Source organism: Bidens hawaiensis, unplaced genomic scaffold (assembly GCF_021521415.1).
Source record: "Bidens hawaiensis isolate Kalapana, Puna unplaced genomic scaffold, B.hawaiensis_p1.1 tig00006386_1, whole genome shotgun sequence".
NCBI lineage: Eukaryota > Viridiplantae > Streptophyta > Magnoliopsida > Asterales > Asteraceae > Bidens > Bidens hawaiensis.
In genome coordinates, this window is record NW_027491428.1 from 268170 (window position 1) to 288971 (window position 20802).

At 37.1% G+C, this 20802-nt stretch overlaps 2 protein-coding genes across 2 annotated transcripts; one reads left to right on the top strand and one right to left on the bottom strand.

Annotated features, from left to right (window-relative positions):
• The first annotated feature begins 44 nt into the window (after positions 1-44).
• LOC143632245 (ATP-dependent helicase BRM-like) lies at positions 45-11982 on the top strand. The gene is made up of 14 exons (XM_077100810.1): positions 45-194; positions 2740-3972; positions 4039-5262; positions 6376-6488; positions 6616-6703; positions 6786-6872; positions 6945-7037; positions 7108-7191; positions 7278-7481; positions 7590-7829; positions 8644-10176; positions 10267-10728; positions 10805-11038; positions 11126-11982. Exons 1-14 carry the CDS (start codon positions 45-47, stop codon positions 11684-11686), a joined length of 6306 nt encoding a protein of 2101 aa, XP_076956925.1. The 3' UTR covers positions 11687-11982.
• A 2907-nt stretch (positions 11983-14889) lies between these two features.
• On the bottom strand, positions 14890-17802 carry LOC143632210 (ubiquitin-conjugating enzyme E2 5-like). The gene is made up of 6 exons (XM_077100780.1): positions 17688-17802; positions 17488-17567; positions 16752-16866; positions 16590-16642; positions 15637-15765; positions 14890-15099 (listed from the first exon to the last, which is right to left on the bottom strand). The coding sequence occupies exons 1-6, from the start codon at positions 17729-17731 to the stop codon at positions 14966-14968; spliced, it is 555 nt and encodes a 184-aa protein (XP_076956895.1). The 5' UTR covers positions 17732-17802; the 3' UTR covers positions 14890-14965.
• Positions 17803-20802: the final 3000 nt, after the last annotated feature.

The following is a 20802-nucleotide window of genomic DNA, read 5'->3' on the forward strand; positions in this document are numbered from 1 at the left end:
ATAAATAGAAATATTTCTTCATCAATTGTTTGGTTAGTGTTTGCATGCAATCTGGTCATGGACGGAACATGGTGGCCGGACCGCCGTCCTCGTCTGCATCGCCGTCGTCTTCGTCGTCGGCGGTGTCGCAGCCTCAGTTAGGGTTTGATCCGATCAAGCATCAACAACAGCAACAACAGCAGCAGCAGAGGCAGGTTAGGTTTATTATGATTATTATTATTGTTATTGTGTTTTGATTAGTGGAATTGTTTACTTAATGTAGCTTTAGTTGTACGAATTACTTAATTGGCTACATAAATTAGGGTATGTTTTGTTGGAGGTAACGGAATGAAGGGGAAATGGAATGGGAGAAGGAATGAAATGGAGAATGGAATGAAATGGATTATTCCATTACTTTGTCTTGTTTGGTTAACCTATGTGAATTAAATGAATTATTACTTAATGTTGTTTGGTATCCAAAAAAATTGTATGAATGAAATAGAAATAATAAAAATACTCCTATCCAAAAATATTTTTTAGCAAAAAAAAATATAAAATAAAATATCAATGACGACTGTGGTGGGGTTAGCTCTGGCGACGAAAATGGTGGTGGCAATGGCGGCGGGGTGGTGGTGATAGCATTGGTAGTGATGGTGGCGACGGTGGTGGTGGTCAGGCAGTGAAAGTGGTGGTGGCGGTGATGGTTAGGCGCGGCGGTGAAATTGTTTACGGTGGTTACAGTGACAATGGTGGCGGCGGCGGTGAGGGTGGTTGCACTGGTGGTAGGGTGGTGGTGGCGGAGGTGGTGGTGACGGTGGTGGTTAGGTGTTGGTGGTGACGATGGTAGTGGTGGTTGTTGTTGTTAGGTAGTGGTGATGTTGAGAAAGTAGGGTGTAGAAGGAATGGAATGAAAAAAAAGAAGGGGGGTGTGAAGGAATGGTTTTGATGGAATGGGATTCCATGTGTAATGGATGATTCCATTCCATTGAGCAACCAAACACCACTTTTTTCATTCCCATACAATGAATCATTCCATTCCCCCTATCATTCCTACATACCAAACGCTACCTTAGTGTTTGTAGCTTAATTGTTATTCATTTTGGAAATGTGGTATTTTAGTATATTATAAAATTTATTATTATTATTATTATGTTTGATCAGTGGAATTGTTTACCGGATGTAGCTTAGCTTTAGTTGAATTGTTGTGTAATTTACTCAATTGGCTACATAAATGAGTATTTGGGGATTAATTGTTATTAATTTTGGAAGTGTGGTATTTTAGTATATTAAAATTTATTATTATTATTATTATTGTTGTTGTTGTTGTTGTTGTTGTTGTTGTTGCATGAATTATTACTTAATTAGTTAATTGGCTACATAAATGAAATGTTATTAATTTTGGAAATGTGGTATTTTAGTATTGTAAAATTTATTGTGGTATGGTATCTTACTGTACTTGTTTCCAGAAGTGTCTTTTGATTTTGAAATTTGTTTATTTATGTAAATTTTGTTAATACTTGAAACGAAAATATTTTAAATTGCACCATTAATTCTTATTTATTTGTGACCTTTTTATTATTGGTTTTGCATTGTATTTGCATTGTATATATATATTTTTTCTCTCAGTGTTATGCTATTGTTCTTCTGAATTTCAGTTGGGTAGGACTTAATGTGTGTGTGTGTATTGTAGAAGGAATCAAAGGATAAACAGAGGCAGGCTAGGTTTATTATTATTATTATTATTATTATTATTATTATTATTATTGTTATTATTATTATTATTATTATTATGTTTGATCAGTGGAAATGTGGAATTGTTTACTGAATGTAGCTTTAGTTGAATTGTTGTATAAATTACAACTCAATTGGCTACATAAATGAAAATAAATGAATATTTGGGGCTTAGCTGTTATTAAATTTGGAAATGTAGTCTTTTAGTATTTTAAAATTTATTGTGGTATGGTATCTTACTGGGCTTCTTAGTTCTTACTTGAATTGTCTTTTGTTGTTCTTGCAATCTGTTTATTTATGTAAAATTTGTTAATATTTGTAAGGAAAATATTTTAAATTTTACCATTAATAATTCCTTTTTGTGACTTTTTAATTATTGTTTTTGTGTTCCATAATTTTGAGTTGGGCAGGTCTTGATGTGTGTGTGTGTGTATTGTAGAAGGAATCAAGGAATATAGAGATGGAAAGTAATTGAATTGTTATGTGTAATCATTCCACATGTATATGCTATCTGACTTGTAATGAGGTAGGTGGTCTTGTGGTTATGCATTTGCTATTTGTGGCATAATTTGTTAATTTGTTCACTGCTCACCAGTACATACAGAGCACATGTTAATTTGAAACTAATTAGAGAACCTAACAGAGCACCAATTATTTCTTGAAAGTTTTGGGACCAAGATTCAAAATGTGTTGAGGATAGCCATAATTAAGCAAGAGCTAGCTATTATGTTTCACTATATCTTCAAAGCCTTCTGATGACACACACAAGCACTATAAATAGTGAGTTAACAAATCATATATTGTTTACCTCATCGTGACGTGTCAGGATTTGGTTATTAAAATGTTTAAAGAGTTTGATAAGGTCAAAGTTCTGGGCCTGTTGTTTTTTAAATCATTATTTCATATTTATTGAAAATGTCTAAATGCATTTGTCGATAGCATATGAATATGCATTTCTTAGTTTAGTTTTTATTTGAAACTGTTCTGCTCGTTTGTTGTAAGTATGTTTTTCGTATGTTGCTTATGCAGTTGTTGCAACAACAGTTACTTAGAAACCCTGAAGGGAGAGAAGCTTTATTGGCATATCAAAATGGAATTAGGCAAGGAGTATTAGGAGGTAATGCTGCTTCAACTTCTGGATCTATGCAAATGCAACGTATGGCTCAGCAGTTTAGCCACGAGGAAGGACAAAATATGAGACAGGGTTTTGATCAACACAACATGAACTCAACGCAACAGGCATACATGCAATATGCTCTTCATGCCCAACAAGCCCAACAGAAGTCATCTGGCATGCAAGCCCAGCAGCAAATGGGAAATACAAGAATGCAGGATAACCTTGCATTTCAAGCTGCGAATCAAGCTCAGATTTCTTCCAAGAAGCCACTTGACCATTTTGCCCTTGCAGGGAAGCAGGTTGTGGAGGAAGGCCACCAGGCGGTTTCTGACCAAAGTCAAAATCAAATTCAGAATCAGAAACATTTTGCCATGCCAACGTCACTTGACCAGTTAATGCAAGGAAATAATAATGTAAGACCAATGCAAACTCAACAAGCTCAACAGAGTATTCATAATATGGGAAACAGCCAGGTGGCAATGGCCGCTCAAATGCAGGTGATGCAGGCTTTGGCTCTTGAGCGTAACATTGATCTGTCACTTCCTCAAAATGCTAATCTGATGGCACAGCTAATGCCAATCATGCAGTCTAGGATGCTTGGTCAACAAAAAGTCCATGAAAGCAACATGGGCTCACTTCCTCAAAATGCTAATCTGATGGCACAGCTAACCCCGCCTAGTGACGTGTCTGGTCATTCAGGCTCTACCAAAGCAAGGCAGACAATGTCACCTGGCCATCTTGGGTCAACTCCAAATACCATGTTGGTCAACAATTCCAGTGGCGGTCAAGGTCAACAGCTCTCTATGCATGGGAGGGAGAATATGAACCAGTTGCCACCTAGGCAGCCCCCTGTTAACAGTAGTGGGATGTCTTCTATGCCGCCTCCTCAATCACCTGCTAACATGAGCATGAGCCAGGGTGCAGAACATTTTAGCAAAAACGTGTTAACTGGCTCAGAGCCTCTGCAAATACAGCATACTAGACAGCAAATGAATAGGTCTTCTCCACAATCTGCAGCTTCATCTAATGATGCTGGATTGGATAACCCTTCATCTTCTCAGAAAGTGCAAAACCTACCGCCGGGATTCACCAAACAGCAACTTCATGTTCTTAAAGCCCAAATTCTTGCTTTCAGGCGTATAAAGGTATGCAAAAGTTGTATTTTTTATCATCATATTATTTGTTGACTTATTGATTTGACTTAATGACAGAAAGGTGAGAAAACTCTACCTGTTGAATTACTTCAAGCGATTGCACCACCTCCACTTGAAGCACAGTTGCAACAAATCGGTGTCCCTGCTGGCAGAAGTCCTGTGGAGTCCAATAACAAAGATCTGAAACGAGAAGTGCACGAGGAGAAATCGGCTGCAGGTACAACAGATAATGCACAAGGTACAACTTCAGTAAACGAAGCCCCATCAGTTACCCTCCCTGCACAAGAAGAAGAGAGAAATCCTGCAATTCATACCAAACAGGAACATGAAGTTGATCATGCGACAGCGACACAAAGAACTCATGTAATTGAGGGTCCCACAGACAAGGGTAAAGCAGTTGCATCATCACCTGCTGTTGTCTCACAATCTGGACCTTCACCTCAAACAAAGGATTTGGGTCCTTCTAGAAAATACCATGGTCCACTGTTTGACTTTCCGTTTTTCACTCGGAAACATGATGCATTTGGATCAAGTATGATGATCAACAATAATAACAATCTAACACTTGCATATGAAATAAAGGATCTCCTCGTGGAGGAAGGTGCTGAATTGATTAATAAAAAGAAAAATGAGACCTTAAAAAAAATTAAGGGTTTGTTAGCTGTGAATTTGGAGAGAAAACGGATAAGGCCGGATCTTGTTTTGAGGTTACAAATTGAAGAAAAGAAGCTTCTACTACAAGATGTGCAAAAGCATGTGCGAGAAGGACTCAATCAACAACAACAAGAAATCATGGCAATGCCAGATAGACCATATAGAAAATTTATCCGGTTATGTGAACGCCAACGTATGGATCTCAACAGGCAGGTGCAGGCTGCTCAAAGAGTTATCAGAGAGAAACAACTTAAAGCTATATTTCAGTGGCGTAAAAAGCTTTTAGAATCTCACTGGGCTATTAGGGATGCAAGGACTTCACGTAACCGAGGTGTTGCTAAGTATCATGAGAAGATGTTGAGGGAATACTCAAAGAGGAAAGATGATGACCGAAGTGCAAGAATGGAAGCTTTGAAAAATAATGATGTTGAGAGGTATAGACAGATTCTTCTAGAACAACAGCATAGTGTACCGGGTGAGGCTTCTGAGAGATACGAGGTTTTATCTTCATTTCTGTCTCAAACTGAAGATTATCTCACTAAACTTGGAGGCAAGATTACAGCTGCCAAGAATCATCAGGAGGTTGAGGAGGCCGCAAATGCTGCATCTGCAGCTGCACGAGCTCAGGTATGGGATAACCTGTAAACGAACATGAACATGAACATGCACAGAGCATCTCCGTGTTCGTTTATGTAACTTTAACCGAAAACGATCGAACGAACCTGAACATAAAACGAACTCGAACATAAAATGAACGCGATATTCTTGGTATTCTTGTTCATGTTCATTCATTAAGAAAATATCTGTGCTTGTTTGTGCTCATTCGCTAAGAAAATGTTTGTGCGTGTTTGTGTTCGTTCTTTAACAGTATAAACAAATGGTTCACTAACATGAACAAACGAACATAACCGAACAAAGATGAACGAACATAACCAAGCTAAAACCAAATAAAAGTAAATGTGAACAACATTGTGTTGGTCCTAGAAAGTTGTTAAAATCAGACTAAACTGTAATGGAACTAAAAAATTGTAATGTTAACGGATGTAAAAAATGAACTTAAACAAACGTAAACTATGAGCATAAAATATTAATGTTTTGAATATATTATAAAACCACAAATTGTTCAATTACAATGAGAGAGATAAATAATAAATACAATACAATGACTAATATCTAGGGATACTTTTAAATATAAATTATATGCAAGCTAATTGTATGGAGGCAATCACTCCAAGTCTCCAACATGTTGACCAAGCATGATTTGCTTTTTCATAATCAATTGATTTGATCACGTGTTTTGATATAAAATGAACATAAACAAATTTAAATGAAGTAATGAACGAACAGTCATGAACATGATTGAACAAGGACATGTGTTCATGTTTGTTTGTTTAACTAAATAAACGAATTAGTTTTTCATGTCCGTTCGATCATTATATAAACGAACTTCCTGCAGAACTGTTCACTAAACGTGCTGTTTGTTTACAGGCCTAGTTGTACTTGGTGTGTCAAATATGTTTATAAAGGTCTTAATAATAATACTATTACTTCAAATAAAACGAGTTAACCTATTTTTCAGGCTATCTTTTTTATTTTACCTGTTAGAAATAAGGTGAAACCATAATCGATCGTTTGATACGTAATGGGTCAAAATTATTCTCTTTATAGTCTATATAAACATGAAAATGATTTTTGTATATCGTATCTTTTCTTCATATAAGTGTGAATTTGTTGTTGAAGGGTCTATCTGAGGAAGAAGTGAGAGCTGCAGCTTTTTGTGCAAGAGAAGAAGTTCTAATAAGAAACCGTTTCTCTGAAATGAATGCACCCCAAGATGGTTCATCTGTTAGCAAGTAAGCTTCAATAGTTAATTTTAGTTGATTATGACTTATAAGATGCCCTTGTATTATACCATATATAGATGATTATAACTTATAACTTCTTTCACTCATTGTCCGTCTTATTATTGGTTATCTACAGATATTATACTCTTGCACATGCTGTGAGTGAACGGGTCATACGACAACCCTCAATGCTACGAAAAGGAACTTTGCGTGACTATCAGCTTGTACGTTTCTTTAATTCCTTTTTATCATGGATTAATTTGGTCAATGTTAAAACGCAATATTATCAATTTGTTGGTCTTCCAGGTTGGATTGCAGTGGATGCTTTCATTGTATAACAATAAGTTGAACGGTATATTGGCTGATGAAATGGGTCTTGGAAAAACTGTCCAGGTAAGCTACTTGTCTGTAATCCTTTTTATTCACTTGGCAGCCAAATCTTATTTTTTGTAATTCTTTGCTCAGGTTATGGCCTTGATTGCTTATCTGATTGAATACAAAAGCAATTATGGCCCACATCTTATAATCGTGCCTAACGCTGTTCTGGTTAACTGGAAGGTTAGTTAACCTTAATCATGTTCTAATTAATATTCCACTTTATATTCTTATCTAACTTAGTTTTTTGCAGAGTGAGTTACACACTTGGTTGCCAAACCTGTCCTGCATTTATTATGTCGGTAACAAAGACCAACGAACCAGATTGTTTACTCAAGTAAGAACACCCCCCCCCCCTCCCCCCTCTCTGTATCATTACATTTATAAAACTCATGTTTCATGTCATTATATTTATTGTGATAGGAGGTTTGTAGTATGAAATTCAATGTCCTGGTGACAACCTATGAATTTGTCATGTTTGATAAGACAAAACTTTCTAGAGTTGATTGGAAGTATATAGTTATTGATGAAGCACAACGAATGAAGGACCGAGAGTCAGTTTTAGCCCGTGATCTTGACAAATACCGCTGCCAAAGGCGTCTTCTTTTGACCGGGACCCCCTTACAGGTCTCTGAACTTCTTTATGTTTTTGTGTGCTACTATAACACTATGTAGTATACTTTTTAGCGCAAATGCTGAGTTCGCAAGTGTTGTATGTTTATTTCCTGTTCACAGAATGATCTTAAAGAGCTCTGGTCATTGTTGAATCTGTTGCTTCCCGAAGTGTTCGACAACCGAAAAGTGTTTCATGACTGGTTTTCACAGCCGTTTCAAAAAGAAAGCGCACATAATGCTGAAGATGATTGGCTTGAAACCGAGAAAAAAGTTATTATCATACATCGACTTCATCAAATCTTGGAGCCTTTTATGCTTAGACGTCGTGTTGAAGATGTCGAAGGTTCACTTCCTCCAAAGGTAATCTTGTTTTTTGATGGGTCAAATGGGGTTAAGTAAAATATTAGCTTAAAAGGAAACTGGTTAAGCAGAACTCTGTAAATGTTTTATCAGATTAAATTATTTTTTATAAATATATAGTTTTCTCGTTGTATTTGACACTAATTATTTACAAAAAAACTATAAGTTCGAACAAGACGTGTTTTGGGTCAACTCAATACAACCCTTAACCAGAATTACCCGTTTTGACCCATTACTTAAGGGTGTGCGTGAAACCAAAATAACTGACCTTAACCGAAATAACTGACATAATCAAACAGAACCCAAAACGGACGGTTTGGTTTTATAAATTTTTATTATCCGAATTATTGGGTCTGGTTTCGGTTTTGCATAAACGGAAAAACCGAATTGACAATAGCCATACCGAACCTGTAAACACCGACTTTAGTTGAATTTATGCATTAGAATTTTTTAAAATTTTATTGTTAAGCATTATATAAATGGCTAATAAATGGTGTAACCCACAAATTTGTAATAATCAATTAATTATCAATTAACAAAAGATATTTAGCCACAAGTTCATTTTTGTGTCATTTCTTTGGATAAAAAGTTTCAAGCCCAAATGGCAAAACCGAAAAAACCGAACTGAGACAAATTCATTGTGCAAACCAAAAAAAACAAAAAAAACAAAACAAAAGTACAATGTTTTTCAAAAATACAAAGGCTAAATTTTTAATTTTTGGTTTGGTTTGAACTTTTGAGCCCAAAAATATCATACATTCCAGCTTCTTTAATTTCTTCCTTGTGTCTGACCTTAACAATGTTAAAATTACAGATTTCCATCATCTTACGATGTAAAATGTCTGCTATCCAAGGTGTGGTTTATGACTGGATAAAAGCTACCGGTACAATACGAGTCGACCCGGAAGACGAGAAACGCAGGGTTCAAAAGAGTTCATTGTACCAAGCCAAAACATTTAAGCCCCTAAACAATCGAGCCATGGAGCTCAGGAAAACCTGCAACCACCCTTTACTTAACTACCCCTTCTTTAACGATCTCTCGAAGGACTTTCTCGTTAAATCATGCGGCAAATTGTGGGTTCTTGATCGGGTCCTAATAAAACTTCAAAGAACCGGTCACCGAGTCCTTTTGTTTAGTACAATGACAAAGCTGTTAGATATATTAGAAGAATATTTACAATGGCGTAGATTCGTGTACCGAAGAATTGATGGTACAACGAGCTTGGAAGACCGCGAGTCAGCTATTGTGGACTTTAATGACCCGGACACAGATTGTTTCATCTTCTTGCTTAGCATTCGTGCAGCGGGACGCGGTTTGAATCTTCAAACAGCTGACACGGTTATCATATACGATCCCGACCCGAACCCTAAAAACGAGGAGCAAGCGGTTGCTCGGGCTCATCGAATCGGTCAAACACGAGAAGTCAAAGTTATTTACATGGAAGCCGTGGTTGATAAAATCCCGAGCCATCAAAAGGAGGACAATTTTAGGAGCAGAGGTAGTGTTGACTCAGACGATGATCTAGCAGGTAAGGATAGGTACATCGGATCTATTGAAAGTTTGATAAGAAATAATATTCAACAGTATAAGATTGACATGGCGGATGAGGTCATCAATGCTGGACGGTTTGACCAAAGAACCACACATGAAGAAAGACGGTCAACTTTGGAATCTTTGTTACGTGATGAAGAAAGGTATCAAGAAACTGTTCATGATGTCCCATCACTTCAAGAAGTCAACCGGATGATTGCTAGAAGTGAAGAAGAAGTTGAGATTTTTGACCAAATGGATGAAGAGTTTGATTGGGCTGAAGAAATGACCCGGTTTGACCAGGTTCCTAAATGGCTACGTGCTGGCACTCATGAAGTCAACACTGCTATTGTCCGAATGTCTAAAAAGCCCCTGAAGAACATGTTATATACAGATAGTATTGGTGTGGAGTCAAGTGAAATGGGTTCTGAAATAGCTGAAAAGAGACGAGGACGTTTTAAAGGAAAGAAGTTTCCAAATTATGCCGAGCTGGATGATGACATAGAGGAATTCTCTGAAGCTACATCTGAAGAGGCTGTAAAATCAGATGAAGAAAATAGGGATTCCGCTGATGATGATGATGATGATGATGATGAAACTACTACACCTGTAGTTGGCAAAAGTCAACCAGAGTTTCATCATCCTGCGCCACCTGGATCTTCTAGGAACAATCATATGCTTCCAGAACCAGGTTCTTCAGGTTCGTCTTCAGATACCAGACGATTAATGCCAGTAACGGCTTCTTCTCTTTCATCTAAGAAATTCGGGTCACTTTCTGCATTAGATGGTCGGCACGGTTCTCGTTCTAGAAGGCTGGTATGTTTAGTGTTGACTTTTTTTGTTCACCTGTAACGTGCTTTTACATGCGTGAATCTAACTATGTATCCCACTAATGTATACAACTAGGGTGATGATCTAGAAGAAGGCGAGATTGCAATGTCTGGAGACTCACCGATTGACCTTCAACAATCGGGTAGTTTAAATCATGATCATGATGAAAACGAACAAGTTTTACAACCGAAAATAAAACGCAAACGTAGTGTTCGGGGTCGACCGCGGCTCGCTGTGGAGAGGCAGGATGGCAAGTCGGTTGACCGATCTCTCCTTGGTCAGTCCTCTTACCTGCCCTTTCAAGCTGACCGAACACCTCCTGCCAAAACTCAGCCTGACCGAAAGTTGGTTCAAGAAAACAACAGTTACAAGAAAGAGCAAAGCAACCTCTCATTGAAGGCTAAACGAACCACGCCCCCTGCCCGGAAAGTTTCCGGGCAGCCAACAAGAACTAATCCCGTATCGGGTCCTTCAGAAGTAAAGAAAGGAAGTGGGCCTTCCGGTGGGACCGTGATGACTGATGCTATCCAAAGAAGGGTATGTACTGTAATAAATAGCAGTTATTATCCAACTGTCACAGTTATAAAAATCTTTATTAATTTGCTTAATGCAGTGCAAAAATGTAATTACTAAGATCCAGAGGAGAATTGAAAAGGAAGGCCAACAAATAATTCCTTTATTAACTGATTTGTGGAAACGAACCGAAAGCCCTGGAAGCAATAGTCTTGATTTAAGAAAGATTGAGCTGCGTGTTGACCAATTGGAGTACAATGGAGTTATGGATTTGATTGCTGATGTTCAGCTTATGTTAAAAGGTGGAATGCAGTATTTTGGATTCTCACATGAGGTATATATATAACCCCTTCAATAAATAATGGGCGGGTCAGGTTGATTCACAAATACTTCATATAAAAGTAATAATATTGATGAGCAGGTGAGGTCCGAGGCGAGGAAGGTGCACGATCTATTTTTTGATATAATGAAAATTGCATTTCCCGACACTGACTTCCGAGAAGCCCGAAGCGCCCTCACTTTTACTGGCCCATTGGCTTCCTCATCTCCTCGAGGGTTACCACCCGTTGGTCAACGTCAAACCAAGAAACCAAAACCGATGGTTGACCGCAAAGAGCCCGAACCAAGCCTTTCCCCTAGACCACTCCCCCGTGGGTCCATACCCGCTCGCGAAACACGGTTCGGGAGCAGCAGCACCAAGGCTCAGGAAGATCCTAGAACGTTGACCCATCCGGGTGAGCTTGTGATAAGCAAGAAAAAGAGAAAGGACAGAGAAAAGTCGGTAAGGGTAGGGAACGGGTCGGCTGGTCCGGTCTCACCTGTTGGTCTCGGGACTAGGAACCCGAGTCAAAGTCAAACCAGACCTAGTCAAAGTCAAGCAGCTGGCCAGCTAGGAAATGGGGGTGGGGCTAGCTTTGGTTGGGCTAACCCGGTTAAACGGATGAGGACGGATGCTGGGAAAAGGCGGCCAAGCCAACTGTGACGGGTTTGCAGGCTAGCATATGCCGAATGGTTTGTATGCCTTAAGTAGTAAGTACCACCATTGAAGCATATAATACAAGTGTGCAACTGTTTTAAGTAATAAAAGGTTTTTGTTCGTCGAAAGATGCCCATGTTCAGTGAACTTTAAACCCGATATGCAATGATTTCCACATTCTTTCAGCTTGTGTTTGTTAGGAGGTAATGAAGTAACTCATTATACATAATGAGAGGACAGAGTGAAATGCTAACTTAAAAGAAGACTGTTTTTATATGTTGTATAGCATTTAACTTGCTGTTTCGTTAACTTTATAGTATCTCATGCCGTCTTGGTATAAGCCAGCGTGACTCGTTACAAAAGAAGAGTTTGGCGTGCGCGAGGTATTTAATTCTAATAAATCAAGTTGAAATACCATGCTAACTTGTTTTTTAACCCTAAAATGCCTGTTTTAGTTATTAACATACCTATCAATGGATTCTAGCCCTTTCAATGTATTAAGCTGAGGGTTCAAGTCTAACGGTGAACAGACGTAGACACTACGAAAGCAATCAATCTAGTAAATTAATTAAGCAAGAATTAAGTCAATTTTTTATCAGTGGAGGCATCGAAAAACTGCGAAGGTAAGCGAATGTGTGAATTAACTAAGCAAGCAAGGAATGAGATCACCAACTAAAAAGGTCATGTTGCAAGTCTTTAGCTTTCTTTCTGGTAAAGTTTCAGCAACTTGAGGTTTGGATTTGATTTTTAAACCATCTTATGTTAAACAATATATGCAATTACCTATGACTATGATAGCGCTTGGATTCTTCGAAACCTGCTACAACACACGAAGAAAGATAACTAGTTTGATTTGATTTGCTTCCCACACTATCCAAATGAGATCCAATGCAAATGGATTTTAGCGTGCGAAGTGTGAGAAACGCTGAAGCAATTATGCTTAAATTACAGTAGCTATATTACATACAGTAGTTAATTAATCTTGCACACGTTTAGACAATGTTTGTATTTGATCATAACACTATACACGTATTTATATATATTGTAAAGAAATGGTTGTAGTAAAGTAATGTTTATTACTTGAAGGTGTGTTGAATACATAAGCAACTACATCTATATATACACAACTAAACCCTAGCTAACAGCCCATAAAAGGCCCATGGGCTTTAACCAACAATATGGGCTAAAACCCTAACTAAAATACAATTAACACTCCTCCTCAAGTTGGAGCATAGATGTTAATCATGCCCAACTTGTTACAAATAAAATCTATCTGAGCTTTCCGGAGCGGTTTAGTTAGAATGTCTGCTAGCTGGAAATTTGTCTTCACATGAACTGGTTGAATGGAAGGAGGATCAATTTGTGTGCCTACTACCCGATCTCTGATAAGGTGGCAGTCGACCTCAATATGTTTTGTCCTCTCATGAAATACTTGATTCTTGGCTATGTGAATAGCTGACTGATTATCAGAGTATAATCTCATCAAGTCATTAGAAACAACCCCGAGCTCTCTGAGAAGACGACGAACCCATGTCATCTCTGATGTAACATCTGCCATGGCTCTATACTCCGATTCGGCACTCGACCGGGAAACCGTGTGTTGCTTCTTACTCTTCCATGATACAAGATTTCCTCCAACAAACACACAATATCCAGTGGTAGATCGTTGAGAAATCGGACAACCTGCCCAATCTACATCTGAGAACCCTGATATCCGACCATCTCCTTCTTCCGTTAAGGCACCTACACGACAATGACCCTGATCGGAGTATAATATACCCAAGCCAGGTGAGGTCTTAAGATATCTTAAGACACGAATGGCAGCATCCCAGTGACCGGTGTATGGTGTAGCCATAAATTGGCTCAGAACACTGACAGTAAAGGAGATATCCGGTCGTGTGACGGTTAAATAATTAAGTTTACCAACCAACCGTCTGTATCGCTCAGGATCTTTCATTTTATCTCCTTCCTTTGGGAGGAGTTTCTTTGTAGGAAGCATTGGGGTATCAACAGGTTACAACCCAGTAAGCCACATTCAGTTAACATATCAAGAACATACTTTCGTTGGGAGAGAAGTATTCCTTGTGGAGAGCGGGATACTTCTATGCCAAGGAAATACCTCAATCGACCTAAGTCGCTGACCTGAAACTGAGACTGAAGAAACTGCTTGAGTTCGATAATCCCGACCTCGTCATCACCTGTGATTATAATGTCATCCACATAAACAACTACGATAATCCTCTTTCCTTTCTGGTGTCTAAAGAAGACAGAGTGATCGTAGGCACTCCGAGTCATCCCAAACTGTCCCATGACACTAGAGAATCGACCAAACCATGCCCTGGGTGACTGTTTAAGACCATATAGAGAACGACGTAGTCTACAAACTTTCGAGGCCTCCTCCTCAACGACGAACCCTGGGGGCTGCTCCATATATACCTCCTCCTCAAGAATACCATTAAGAAAGGCGTTCTTGACATCAAGCTGGTGGAGCGGCCAATGATTAATGGCAGCAAGAGCGATGCAAATACGGACAGATGGCATTTTAGCAACCGGAGAGAAAGTTTCATCGTAATCAATGCCATATGCCTGAGAATACCCTTTTGCAACCAGCCGAGCCTTTAAGCGGTGTAGGGAGCCATCCGGGTGTAGTTTAACCGTAAACACCCAACGACAACCAACAATACGCTTCCCTTTAGGAAGTGTTTCAAGATCCTAAGTATGATTGGACTTTAGAGCCCCAATTTCATCTTCCATAGCCTGTCTTCATCCTGGGTGAGCGAAAACGCTCGTCACATTTTTGGGAATCGGGTAGGAATCAAGGGTAGTGGTGTACGCATGAGATTCAGGAGATAAGTTGGTGTAGGCAACATAGTCTTGAATTGGGTAACGAGTACATGTCCGGGGTTCCTTGCGAAAGGAAATAGGTATATCGGGAAGTGGGGCACCAGGAGGATCATAAACAAGTGTGTCAGAGGTTGGTGGATCGGGTAAGGATGTAGTAGTGAGAGGTGTGGATTGCTCAGATCCTTCTCTTCACATGTTTTTTATATTTACCCTTTTTTCTTCAATTTTTCGACAGTTTATGCAAATTCATATACACAAAGCATATTACCATTAAAGTACACGAACAGAAGCAAACAAATCTGTACATGAGCGAAATGAGGAGGGGAACAGGAATTTCCTTATCCCTCCACAAATGGTCCTTTTTTTAGTTTACAAGACACAATTACAACAACTAAGACATAATGTACAAACATCGGAAAGCTTAACGACTGACCGGTCAAACTACGGGTCCACCGGGCCCGCTGCCATGTCATCGTCTCCCAAGTCATATTCGTCTTCACTCAGCTCCTCATCACTCACTTCCTCCTCGGGAACACCACCCACATCTTCCGCTTTCGCATACTTTTCGCAGTATTCTGTTCAATGAACCAATGTACAACTTTCAATGAATAGCTACAAGTCATGTTCAATAGCTAATGCATCTCATGACAATGTAGGTGGATCTTGCTTTATTTAAAAAGAAAACAAATCTTTAATCGAACACCAAGAGATATCATTGACTTTCTTAAGTCAAACAAAGAATCTCTAGCTTAAAGAATGCTACTTATACTTAACATTTGAAAACAAAAGATCATATTGAATACAAATAAAAAATACTATGCAAAAAAAATCCTTAGTGTAAAACAAGTTAAAAGATTCACATCAAACTTGAAAGTCAAAATCAGTAACTTTGACCTACAAAGTCAAAAACAACAGGCACAATAGTAAATTTTACAGAAGCAACCACTTCACAGAACGCAAAACGCAAAAGATGACACTTTCTTGGAAGGCCATGGACCATTGGGTTCAAGTCAAACTCAAGGAATCTTATTTTTTTTGTTAATATTTGTTCGGTTTGTATTTCAGATTTCACCGCAGACGTGAAACGCGCAATAAGATAAGAAAATTCATACCTTTCACTCGTTGGTCATAAGCCGCTTTATCACGCATCATAAGAGCCGCAGCCTCACCATTCAGTGGATCTGAAGCGTTCGGGTACAACAAAAGTTGTGGAAGGAACACTTCAAACACGTTCACCAAGTCTAGAAAATCGATGCATTACAGTTAGACATCAATTAAATGTCTAAAATACCCTTCCACAACGGCAGGTATAAAATTGCTTGAATGGACATTATTGTGTTAGAAAGTATGTTACTATATGTTGTCCAAAATACCCTTTAATATCATCAAAACAAGGGAATCTTGCACATTCAAATTAGTGCCACTAAATCAGTGTTAAGACACTAATTAAGGGGTGTGTTCGGGAATTGGGATTTGCTTACTGAAATTGTTTATGAGCTTATTGTGTTTAAAATAAGTAGTTCGGAATAAACAACTTCAAAGCATATAAACCATTTATCTGAAAGAACTTATTTCGCTTATAAATAAATCATAGTCATTAAAAGCCCTGGCCTCTTGCGCCTACACCTATTTTTCAAGAGAGGCTCAATAAATGTGCTTCTAGTTCCTAGGCGAGCGCTTCGGGATTGTCTACGACAAGAACATGAGAAGATAAAAGCCGAGCAAAAGAAACACACAGAGCGCCATTGAAACTTGGATCTAGGAGAGGCCAAAGGAATTACATTGAACATTTTGTTATTCAAGTTTTGGAATTGCATTCAAATATCGACTATTTTAGAACCTTTGGTGCTCATTAGATGATATTAAATGTTGTATAATATTAGCTGATTATTTTATTTGAAGAGTAGTATTATTTTTCATATACACAATATATTCTTAATTTTTTATGTAGTGCGCTTTTTTTTTTCTCAGCCATCGCTTTTTTTGCACCTTGCACCTAGGTCCCAGGCAAGGCCTATTAACCTTGAGTACGCCTAGCGCATTTGATAACTATGAAATAAATTACCGAACATGGGACTCCATGTCTGATTAATCACATCTAAGCAAACTGAACCCGACCTGAAAATAAATTACACGAGTAAACAATGATCACCGTCAACAATCATAATGTTACCGAAACAAGATGATGGATTCTTTAAATCGGACGAGTGAAAGATTTCACACTCACATTTCATCTACATTTGGATGGTAAATTTTGTTTACGAAGCCAATCGAGGGAGATTTGTAAGGATAAGCATCCGGAAGCTCAACCCTTAGCTTCCACACACCTCCATGATATGGACCTGCATGATTCATGATCAAATTTAAGACAAATTTATAAAAGGATAATCTTTTTTTTTCTTTCATAATTTCAACATAATTTTCCCCTTTTCCTCAAAACCTTGATTTACAATCCAATTTGAGATCTCAATAAATTTTGTTTGACCAAAAAGGTCAAAAGCAAAATCTGATTTGGAAAGCAAAAGGTAAAACATCAAGATCAAGAAAAACTGCCCAAATTCAAATAAAGACACTAACTTTTTGTACCAAATACTCAATCATAGATCAAAATCCAATCAAAACCTTCTTATAATATTATCTAATACTCAAGAAAATCAAAATATTGCAAAAATCAAGAACACCCACAAAACCTAACATCAAATAAAGATAAATCCTTTTAAAAAATTTATAAAAAGAAAGTCAAAATCTGGTTCACATAAGTTGAATCCATCTAAAATCAAGAACACCCACAAAAATTAACATCAAATAAAGAATAGCCCAGTTCAAGATTAACACAAGTCAAAATCAGGTGTAATCTAGCTAAAATCAAGAACACCCACAAAGCCTAATATCATAAAAAAGCTAAAAAAATAAATCTTTACATATGATAATGAAGAACATACTATAAAGATAAGTGGACTTACTGTCAGCAGGCCCATGAAAATGCACATAAAACTCTTGCATCCCATCATTGATCATCTCCACTTTGTAATCACTCATCATCCTAGTTGATTGATGATGAATCAGTTGACAAAATAATAATTATGAAACAAATAAATAAATTCAGATAAGATTTAAAAAGCACAAATTTTTAGGTTAAAACAGATGGAATTAAAGAAGTTACAGCTTCATCAAATCCATCTCTCTGCGTTTGCTAGGAGAAGACATTTTTGTGTTCTTGCGTGAGAGAGATAAGAATGAGAGAGAGAAGGGAGTTAATTATGGGAAGAAAATGAATTTGGACAACAGAGAGATTAAAAACAGGGGACACCCCTTTACTAAAAAGATTTTTTTTATTTATTTCTTGTTAAATTTGAGATTGGAATACCAAGAGAGTTTACTTATTTATTCTTATCTTGACCCAATTAAAAGTGATGGCTATGAATAGAGGTGCACAAACTGGTTTAACACTTAAAACCGGTTTGGTTTGATCAACAAAAGTCAAAACCGGTTTATGATCGGTTTCGGTTCGGGTTTTGATCGGTTTTGGCTGTTTTCGGTTCGGTTAACCGGTTTGGAACCGGTTTTGGTGGTGAAAATGACAAACCGTTTCCGAACCTATAGTTTCAATCGGTTCCAAACCGGTTTCTACATATTCGGTTTCAAACCGGTTCAGATTCGGTTCATTTTTCCCGGTCGGTTCGATTAACCGGTTTATTTGCCCACCTCTAACTATGAATGTAGAGCTGTCAGAATATATACGTGACATGATAAGGCAAGATGACTTATGATATCAAATACGATAAATAACAGTGTCATTTTTTTTTAAACACGAACACTAACATGTCAAGAGTTCTGTTTAAAGATACAATAAATAATGGGAAAATTCTCAAAATAAGCATTTATGAAAACAAATTTTAAGTTTTAGGTACTATTTGCAAGAAATTCCAGAAATGAGTATTATAAACTAGTCATGACTAGTAGTTTGTGGAAACCTATTAGAACTTGTCACGTGTCCTTAAACTAACCGTAATGAGCACGCTCACTAATCATTTACTCGTCACAACTAAATAAGTTCCATGCCTTGTAATCAACGCCCACGAGTGATTCATAAGTCCTTTAGTCGCGATGAGTAGATTATATGGTTAAACTAGTCGCAACGAGTTAACTACTAATAAACTACTCGTGTAGGGAATGTAAACGGGGTAAAATGATCGTCGCGACTAAAGGACTTATGAACTACTCGTGGGCGTTGATTACGAGGCATGAAACTTATTTAGTCGTGATGAGTAAATGATTAGTGAACGTGCTCGTTACGGTTAGTTTAAGGACATGCGACAAGTTTTAATTGGTTCTACAATTACTCGTCACGACTAGTTTATAATACCTATTTCAAGATTTTTTTACAAATGGTAACTAAAACTTGAAATTTGTTTTCCTAAATGCTTATTTTGGGAATTTTTCCATAAATAATACATGTCTAATGAAACAAAAATGTTCAAAACAAGTATACAAGTCTTAATTAATGCATGATTCATAACATAAACAACAATAGAAGCAAATCATAACATTCATTAAAAATATAATATCGGGTTCTAACCGACATGAGTTAAACATCATATGTAAGTATGACTTTAGGTTTAGGACTTTAAGAATGTATATTAATTAATTTTTTTAATTAAAAATCTACACATATTACTAACATGTTAACAGGTTTTTAACCTATTAGGACACGGATTTAAACATGTCTTAAACAGTTCGACCTGTTTAAGACACGCGAGTTGTTAAGCTCAAACCCAAACTTGTTAAAACTCGTGTCGTGTCGTGTTAGCAGGTTCGTGTCATAAATTGACAGCCCTATCATGATTAGGATGGCAATGGGTCGGGTCTGGGTCGGGTTTAGGTATTCCAAACCCATACCCAGTTATAAAAGTCCATCCTAAACCCGTCCCAAACCCGTCGGGTTTTAATCGGGTAATTACCCGTCGGGTTTCGGGTTTTCCCATCGGGTTTCGGGTTTCCCATCGGGTTTCGGGTTTCCTACCTGGCTTAAAACCCATCGGGTTTCTACCGTGGTTTTGACAAAATATAACTAATCGATTACAAAGATGGTTACCATATAGGTAAAATATCTCAAATAATTGATATAAACAAGTTTTGACAAATAATATATTTGGAATATAGTATATATATAATATAATAAGTTACTAGTTTTAGAGCCCGTGTCACACATGTGATAATTCAAATTATAAAATTATAAGTAAAACAAATAATTAAATAGCGTATATGAAAAAAATGTATTATATCTATGCTTGTATCTATACAATGTGTATATAAATTGATTTTATTTATATCACAAAGTGTTTTTTTTAAATGAACTTAATAAGAAATGCCCGTGCAAAAACGTACTCGAGAATGCTTCTTTCTATTGAAAAAATTCATTCTCGGTGTCATATATGTACAACTGAAAGAATTTTGGTTATGAACTAATTTCGGAAATAAGACTTCTCATATGATAGTAGTTCTAACCACTAAGCATAAATACAAAAGAGGAGTTACCTTTATTGATATATTTATCAATTTACCACCCATCAAAGGAAAGTAAGACATTAAATTGTAGCAATAGATGTTCTTCAAGAACTATGTTTTTCTAAGCTACACCATGAAAAAGATTTTGATAAGTTTTAGAGGGTTTTTCGACTTTGTCATAATGACAACATAAAAAATAACATGTTAATTTGTGAATATTTTGTTTCATTTGAGCATAGTTTTGCATGACATGCTTCCCATATAACGTTTTGATCACCATTGAAGGAAAAATTAATGTTAACATAAATATTTCAAATTTGATAAAATTTAGAAGCATTGATAGGCATGGGGGTGGCATGTTGAAAGTGTTCACAATCTTTTCTTAAATTTTACTAGTTGAGGGAAAAATAGTCAATTGCTAAATCCCGAACCTTTTGATTATTTCAAAAAAGCTCTTAAAAATAAATTTGAAACCCGAATCAAGTTTAAAATTTTAACTTTCATACTTTTGACATTTTAAAGTCAACACTTTGAACCCATAACAAATTTGACGATAAATCTTTTTTGCATTCTCAAACTTTTAAAAATACTCAAAATTTTCATTTTGACCCATAACAAATTCTGACCTAAATGTAGTTAACTTGTACAACAATCTATTTACCAACTTTTGACTCATAAAATCAAATTTAAGTTCCACAAAAAACCCGAAATAATTTTCATTTGAGAAACATGATTTGTTGTTAATTTTTGGAATTCACCAAGTATTTTGA